This window comes from Carcharodon carcharias, assembly GCF_017639515.1.
Source record: "Carcharodon carcharias isolate sCarCar2 chromosome 27 unlocalized genomic scaffold, sCarCar2.pri SUPER_27_unloc_1, whole genome shotgun sequence".
In the NCBI taxonomy this organism is placed as follows: Eukaryota; Metazoa; Chordata; class Chondrichthyes; order Lamniformes; family Lamnidae; genus Carcharodon; species Carcharodon carcharias.
Genome location: NW_024470624.1, coordinates 8,691,973 through 8,700,393, shown reverse-complemented (window position 1 = coordinate 8,700,393; position 8,421 = coordinate 8,691,973). Strand labels below are relative to the sequence as shown.

Here is an 8,421-nt window from a genome sequence, read left to right as displayed (position 1 = left end):
GGTCCCCCTGCTCCCGACGGATTTCATCCTAGGGTCTGAAAACAAGCAGTCGCTGAGATAGCAAACGCATCGGTTTTTATTCTGCAAAATTCCCCGGATATCTAGGAAGGTCCCATCAGACGGGAAAATAGCGAGCGTGACTCCTCTATTCAAGGAGGGAGGGAGGCTGAAAGCAAGAAACTGCAGGTCAGTTTGCTAAAAGTCGGACAGGGAGAAAATGCCGGAATCTATTACTGAGGAGGTTACAGCGGGGCACTGAGAAAAAATCCGAAGGCGATCAGGCAGGGTCAACATGGTTTCGTGAAAGGGAAATATCGTGTTTGGCTAACAATTCTTTGAAGGAGTGTGCAATCTGGAACGCACTGCCTGAGGGGGGTGGTAGATGCAGGAACCCTCACACAATATTTAAGAAGTGCTTAGGCGCTCCCTTGAACCGCCGTAGCACACAGGGCTACGGGCCAAGTGCTGGAAAATGGGATTAGAATAGATAGGCGCTCATTGGATGGCACGGACACGACGGGCTGAAGGGCCTGTTTCTGTGCTGTATGACTCTGTGACTCTAAGTGACGAGCAAGGTGGATAAAGAGGAACCAGTAGATGTGCTACACTTGGATTTTCAAAAGGTATTTGATAAGTTGCCACATTCAAAGGTTATTACGCAAGATAGAAGCTTATTTATGGAAGGATGTGAATGCATTGGAGGTGGTTTACTAGATTGATACCAGGGATGGGCAGCCTGTCTTATGAGGGAAGGTTGGACAGGCTGGGCTTGTATCCGCTGGAGTTTAGAAGAGTAAGAGGCGACTTGATTGAAACCTATAAGATCCTGAGGGGGTCTTGACAGGGTGGATATGGAGAGGGTGTTTCCTCTTGTGGGAGAATCTAGAACTAGTGGGGGGGGGGGGTCACTGTTTAAAAATAAGGGGGTCGCCCATTTAAGGCAGGGATGAGGAGAAATTTTTTCTCTCAGAGGGTGGTGAGTCTTTGGAACTCCCTTCCTCAAAAGGCGGTGGGAAGAGTCTTGGAATATTTTTAAGGTGGAACAAGATAGATTCTTGATAAGCAAGGGCTGGGTATTAGGTTATCGGGGGGCGGGGGGGTGGGTGGGTCGGTGGGAATCCGGGATCGAGGTTAAAGTCAGATAGCCATGATCTTAATGAACGGCGGTGCAGGCTTGACGGGCCGAGTTCATAAATAGGAAGGGACCAAGGTTAGACCCTCGGGGGATGCCGAAGGTAACAGAGCAGAAGCGGGAGCAGGGAGAGAAGCGGCCGCAAGCGATTGTCTGGCGACAGTGAGATGGGTAAGGATGGAACCAGGAGAGGGCAGCCCCACCCCAGTGGGACGACAGTGGGAGAGGCTTTGGAGGGGGAAGGTGGGGTCGACCCCGTGTCAAAGGCCGCAGGCGGGTCAAGGAGGACTGGGGGGTTGGAGGGGGGGGGAGGGAGGGAAGGGTTTACCCGTCATCGTCACGGCTGTTGGGTGATCCACGCCCGTGACAGAATCACACGGTGCACAAGAGGCCTTCAGCCCATTGAGTCTGCACCGACACCTGAGAAACACCTGACCTACCTACCTACCAACCTAACCCCATTGACCAGCGCTCGGCCCCATAGCCGTGAATGTTAGGACGTGCCCAGTGCTCATCCAGGTACTTTTTAAAGGGATGTGAGGCAACTCGCCTCCACCATCCTCTCAGGCAGCGCATTCCAGACAGTCACCACCCTCTGGGTAAAAAAAAGCTTTTCCTCACATCCCCCCCCTCCCCCTAAACCTCCTGCCCCAGCTCAATCAGACAGGCAGACAGGGCGCGAGGGAAGACAGGGTCGACGAGGCGCCTCACGAATGCAACCTAACCCTCCCCACCGTACTCACCCCCACCCCCCCCACCCCCGCCCTTCCCCACACCCCACAGGAAGCGCATCCCAGCCAACGACGCGGCTCCGTTACCTGTCCGGGTACGCTCTGCGCTCCCCGCCAACCTTTCCCACAGGCGCTGGGCCCGAGCTCGCAGCTCCCGGTCCTCCACCGCCCTCTTGCGGCTCCACAGGAAGTCGCTCAGCTCCCGGGCGCCATCTTCCAACCGTCTGATGGGACTTTCTGTGGGTCAGAGCAAAGAAGGGGCAGCGTTACCGACGTGCGAATATCCTACATCTGACTCCCTCTCTATACACAAGGAAATAGGGGTGGGGGGGTGGGGGGTGCTGCGGTGGGGTGTGTGGTGGAGGGGCAATTCTTTTAATCCACCCTCCCCCCCCACCAACCACACACACAATCTTTTGTGGGATGTGGCCGTCACTGGGCTGGGCCCAGCGTTATAATTTCCCATCCCTGATTGCCCCTTAAAAAGGTGGCGGTGAGCTGCTGCAGTCCGTGTAGTGTAGGTACACCCACTGTGCTGTTAGGGAGGGAGCTCCCCAGGATTTTGACCCGGCGACAGTGAAGGAATGGCCGATATATTTCCAAGTCGGGATGGCGAGTGCGGCTCGGAGGGGAACTTCCAGGTGGTGGTGTTCCCTGTGCGTCTGCTGCCCTCGTCCTTCTAGACGGTAGCGGTCGTGGGTTTGGAAGGTGCTGTCGAAGGAGCCTGGGTGAGTTGCTGCGGTGCACACACTGCTGCTGCTGTGCGTCGGTGGTGGGGGGAGTGAAGGTTTGTGGATGGGGTGCCGGTCGAGCGGGGGCTGCTTTGTCCTGGATGGTATCGAGCTGCTCGAGTGTTGTGGGAGCCGCACTCATCCAGGTGATTAAGAGCCAATGCCCTTTTGAACGCCTCGATTGACCCATCCTCTACTGCACTCTCGGGCAGCGCATTCCAGGCCCTAACCACTCACTGCGTGAAAAAGTTTCTCCTCCTGTCACTGTTGCTTCTTTTGCCCAATCCCCTTAAATCTGTTCCCTCTTGTCCTCCATCTTTTCATCATTGGAAACAGTTTCTCCCAATCGACTCTGCCCAGGGCACCCTCGTGATCTTGAATACCTCTATCAAATCTCCTCTCAGTCTTCTCTCCTCCAAGGAAAACAGTCCCAACTCCCTCCAATCTATCTACGTGACTCATCCCTGGGAGCGCCTTCGTGAATCTTTTCTGCAATCTCTCTCTCTCTCCCCCCCCCCCCCGATGCCTTCCCTTCCTTCCTTAAGTGCGCTGCCCAGGAGGGGGACGCAATACCCCAGCTGAGGCCGACCCAGCGTCCCATGTACAAGTTCAACATAACTTAACAACGTAAGCGCTTGTTCTCTATGCTCCTATTAATAAAGTCTGAGATACTGTAATACTTTATTAACTGCTCTCTCTCCACCTGCCCTGCCACTTTCAATGACTAATGCGTATGTACACCCAGGTCCCTCTGCTCCCGCACCCCCTTTAGAGTTGAACCCCTTACTTTATATCGTCTTTCCATGTTCTTCCTACCAAAGTGAGTCACGCTGCATTGAATTTCATCTGCCACCCATCTGCCAGTTCTGCCAACCAGCCGACGTCCCTCAGACCCAACCTCCACACGGGTTATGATGCCTCCAAATTTCGTATCATCTGCGGACTTTGAAATGGTGCCCCTGGAGCACCAGTGTCAAGGTCAAAAGGGTATTGCACAGATGATTGAAGGTGAATTTTTAAAAAATCGTCGGGGTCGAGGGAACGATCAGGGGGGTGGGTCTCATTGGGGGTCGGCTTTCCAAAGAGCTAGTGCAAACTGGAAAGACTGAATGGCATCTTTGACCTTGATGAAGTATAACAGGAATAGGGAGGGGTTAAAAATTTTGCCCACAGCGCCATCCGGAGGCCGGGAGGAGCCGGGTGCCAGCGGCAGGGGGAGGTGGTCTCCAGCTCACAGTGCCTCCTGGCGGCAGGAAGGAACTGCGCCCACACCGTCGCCCGGAGGCCAGGAGGAGCTAGATGCAGACAGTGCCACCGGGAGGTCACCATCGCAAAGCGCCGCCCGGCGGCCGGGAGGAACCATTCCTCCGCCTCCAGCACCCCCCCGGCGGCCCGGAGGAACCGGTCCTCCACCTACAGCCCCCCACCCCCCCCAACCCCCGGTGGTCCGGCCACCTCCAGCGTCCCACCCAATCGGCTCCTTACGCTCCAGCAGCAAGCGGACCCCTTGCGAGAGGGCATCGGGCAGGCGGATGGTCTTCAGGTTGCTGATCCCCGGGTGTCGGCGGTGCGGGACCTGCTCCTCCGCCTCCTGTCGGGGGGAGAGGCGGCTGGGATCGTCCCCCAGGCGGCGGGCGGGGCTGCTCAGGCCCTGAGGAGGGGGCGGGAGGGTAAAGGAGAAAAACAATTACATAAAAGTAACAACAAAACCATGCCAGACTTAGATTAAACAGGAAATAACACCTTCCCCTGGCCCTGGGTCTCTCTCTCTCCCCTCCCCACCAATCCCTACTCCCCTGGGCCTCACACCCTCACCCCCCCCCAGGCCTCGCACCCTCACTCCCCCTCGTACCCTCACCCACCCCCCCTCGCACCCTCATCCACCCGCACCCTCACCCACCCCCCCCCGTACCCTCACCCACCCCCTTCGCACCCTCATCCACCCGCACCCTCACCCACCCCCCTCGTACCCTCACCCACCCCCCTCGTACCCTCACCCACCCCCCCTCGCACCCTCATCCACCCGCACCCTCACCCACCCCCCTCGTACCCTCACCCACCCCCTCGCACCCTCACCCACCCCACCTCGCACCCTCACCCACCCGCACCCTCACCCACACCCACCCGCACCCTCACCCACCCCCCTCGCACCCTCACCCACCCCCCCTCACCCACCACCCCCGGCCCCCCCTCGCACTCTCACCCCCCCGCCCCCCCCTTGCACCCTCACCCACCCCCCTCGCTCCCTCACCCACCCGCACCCTCACCCACCCCCCACCACACACACCCCCTCACCCCCCTGCACCCTCACCCACCCGCACCCTCAGCCCCCCGCACCCTCACCCCCCGCACCCTCACCCCACCCCCCCCCCCGGGTCTCTCACCCTCCCCCCGGTGACGAGTCTGAATCCTCCTCGAGCCGCCGCCATGGGAACGGCGTCACCTGTAAAACCTTCCGCCGCCCGAAACCCCCGCGGACAAAGTTCCGGCAGCGAAAAATCATCCAAACCCCAACATTCCCCCACCCCCCCCAGCCCCTCCCCCACCCCCACCAATCCCCAACCCCAACACACGCCCCCCCCATCCCCATCCTCATCCGCCCCCCAAACCCCAACATCCGCCCCCTCCCCAACATCCCCATCCCCAAACCCCCTTATCTATCCTCTCCCTCCTCTATCTCCCTCCTCTCACTCCCCCCTCCATCTCCCTCCTCCATCTCCCTCATCCATCTCCCTCCTCCCCTCCCCATCCATCTCCCTCCCCCATCTTTCCTCCTCTCACTCCCCCATCCATCTCCCTCCCCCATCTCTCCTCCTCTCACTCCCCCATCCATCTCCCTCCTCTCTCTCCCCCATCCATCTCCCTCCTCCCCTCCCCATCCATCTCGCTCCTCCATCTCCCTCCTCTCCCTCCCCATCCATCTCCCTCCTCCATCTCCCTCCTCTCACTCCCCCTCCATCTCCGTCCTCTCACTCCCCCATCCATCTCCCTCCTCTCTCTCCCCCATCCATCTCCCTCCTCTCACTCCCCCATCCATCTCCCTCCTCTCTCTCCCCCATCCATCTCCCTCCTCCATCTCCCTCCTCTCACTACCCCATCCATCTCCCTCCTCCATCTCCCTCATCCATCTCTCCTCCTCTCACTCCCCCATTCATCTCCCTCCTCCATCTCCCTCCTCTCTCTCCCCTCCATCTCCCTCCTCCATCTCCCCCCTCCATCTCCCTCCTCTCACTCTCCCATCCATCTCCCTCCTTTCACTCCCCCATCCATCTCCCTCCTCTCACTCCCCCATCCATCTCCCTCCCCCATCTCTCCTCCTCTCACTCACCCATCCATCTCCCTCCTCTCTCTCCCCCATCCATCTCCCTCCTCCCCTCCCCCATCCATCTCGCTCCTCCGTCTCCCTCCTCTCCCTCCCCATCCATCTCCCTCCTCTATCTCCCTCCTCCATCTCCCTCCTCCATCTCCCTCCTCCCACTACCCCATCCATCTCCCTCCTCTCTGTCCCCCATCCATCTCCCTCCTCCATCTCCCTCCTCTCACTCCCCCATCCATCCTTCCTCCTCTCACTCCCCCATCCATCTCCCTCCTCCCCTCCCCATCCATCTCCCTCCTCTCACTCTCCCATCCATCCTTCCTCCTCTCACTCCCCCATCCATCTCCCTCCTCCCCTCCCCATCCATCTCCCTCCTCTCACTCCCCCATCCATCTCACTCCTCCCCTCCCCATCCATCTCCCTCCTCTCACTCCCCCCTCCATCTCACTCCTCCCCTCCCCCATCCATCTCCCTCCTCTCACTCCCCCATCCATCTCCCTCCTCTCACTCCCCTATCCATCTCACTCCTCTCACTCCCCATCCATCTCCCTCCTCTCACTCCCCCATCCATCTCCCTCCTCTCACTCCCCCCTCCATCTCACTCCTCCCCTCCCCATCCATCTCCCTCCTCTCACTCCCCCATCCATCTCCCTCCTCTCACTTCCCCATCCATCTCCCTCCTCTCACTCCCCCATCCATCTCCCTCCTCCATCTCCCTCCTCTCACTCCCCCCTCCATCTCCCTCCTCCCACTCCCCCATCCATCTCACTCCTCTATCTCCCTCCTCTCACTCCCCCTCCATCTCCCTCCTCTCACTCCCCCTCCCTCTCCCCCATCCATCTCCCTCCTCTCTCTCCCCATCCATCTCCCTCCTCCATCTCCCTCCTCTCACTCCCCCATCCATCTCCCTCCTCCATCTCCCTCCTCTCACTCCCCCATCCATCTCCCTCCTCCGTCTCCCTCCTCTCACTCCCCCATCCATCTCCCTCCTCCATCTCCCTCCTCTCTCTCCCCCATCCAGCTCCCTCCTCCATCTCCCTCCTCTCACTCCCACATCCATCGCCCTCCTCCATCTCCCTCCTCCATCTCCCTCTCACTCCCCCATCCATCTCCCTCCTCCATCTCCCTCTCACTCCCCCATCCATCTCCCTCCTCTCACTCCCCCATCCATCTCCCTCCTCTCACTCCCCCATCCATCTCCCTCCTCTCTCTCCCCCATCCATCTCCCTCCTCCATTTCTCCTCCTCTTTCTCCCCCATCCCTCTCCCTCCTCTTTAGTGTGAAGAGCATTAAGAGGTGGGAGCAGGAACAGGCCATTCAGCCCATCGATCCCCGCTCCGCCATTCAATTCAATCACGGCTGATCTTGGTATTCGACCCCATTTTCCAGTCTGCTCCCCGTATCCCCTAATTCCCCGGGAGACCAAAAATCTGTCCGCCTCTCCCACCCCCGCCCCCACCGCCTTAAAAGTCTTCAGCGATGGAGTGTCCGCGACCCTCCGGGTTAGAGAATCCCCAAGACTCACAACCCTTTGGGTGATGGGATTTCTCCTCACTTCAGTCCTTCGGAATCGCGTATGTCCCGACGAGGTCGCCTCTCGTTCTCCTCGATTCACGGAGAATCCAGCCCGGTTTAACCCAGCCTCGCGTCGCAGGACAACCCCCGCCCTCCCCACCCCCACTCCCCTGCCTCATCCTGGGGACCGATTTAGTGAACCTTCTCTGCTCCGCCTCGGAGACGAGTCTATCCTCCCTTCGACGCGGAGACCAGTACCGCACCACACTCTCCGCTCCGCTTCGGACACGGTCACACCAAAATCCTGTGACAACCACAGCGAGACTTCCTTAGTCCCGCACTCCAACCCCTCCCTTGACATAAAGGCCAACTGGCCATTTGCCTTCCTCAATGCTAACTTTCTGCGTCCCCCTTGTCCCATTGCACCCCAACCTCTTCGAAGATCAACACTCACAAGTCTCTCACTTTTTAAAGAATATTCTGTTTTTTTTTTATTCTTATGATCAAAGTGTTTAACCTCGCATCTCTCCACAATATACTTCCATCTTCCATCTTGCCGCCCACTCACAGAACCTGTTTATATCTCTTTGCAGCCTCTCCTCACAGCTTTCCTTCCCACCTAGCTTGGTATCATCAGCAAACCTAGGTACATTACACTCTGTTTCTTCATCTGAGTCATTACTATAGATTGTAGATAGCCGAGACCCCAGCACTGATCCTGTGGTACTCCACTACCCACTGCCTGCCAACTTGAAAAAGTCCGGTTTATGCCCACTCCCTGTTTTCTATCCATTAACCAACTCTCCACCCATGCTAATGTATTACCCCCAACTCCATGACCTCTTATTTATTAGCCTTTTATGTGGAACCTTATTGAATTAAAGAGGGTATTCCTTCCTATCCAACAACCACCACATAGGCCAGTTGAGGAGGAGAAATTACAATCCCCGATCACACAGCGACCACAGAGACTCAGGCTTCCTTAAACAGGTTTTA

General features: G+C 58.2%; 1 protein-coding gene across 2 annotated transcripts in view; it reads right to left on the bottom strand.

Moving 5' to 3' along the window:
• mettl17 (methyltransferase like 17) overlaps nt 1-5,059 on the bottom strand; it is a 28,391-nt gene extending 23,332 nt beyond the window's left edge. For both annotated transcript variants that reach the window (XM_041180784.1, XM_041180785.1), the window contains exons 1-3: nt 4,979-5,059; nt 4,080-4,245; nt 1,951-2,100 (exon numbers count right to left, since the gene is read on the bottom strand). In XM_041180784.1, the coding sequence (XP_041036718.1) occupies nt 1,951-2,100; nt 4,080-4,245; nt 4,979-5,023 (361 nt within the window). In that variant the 5' untranslated portion in view covers nt 5,024-5,059. The remainder of the gene's footprint in view (nt 1-1,950; nt 2,101-4,079; nt 4,246-4,978) is intronic.
• Between the last annotated feature and the right edge of the window lie 3,362 nt (nt 5,060-8,421).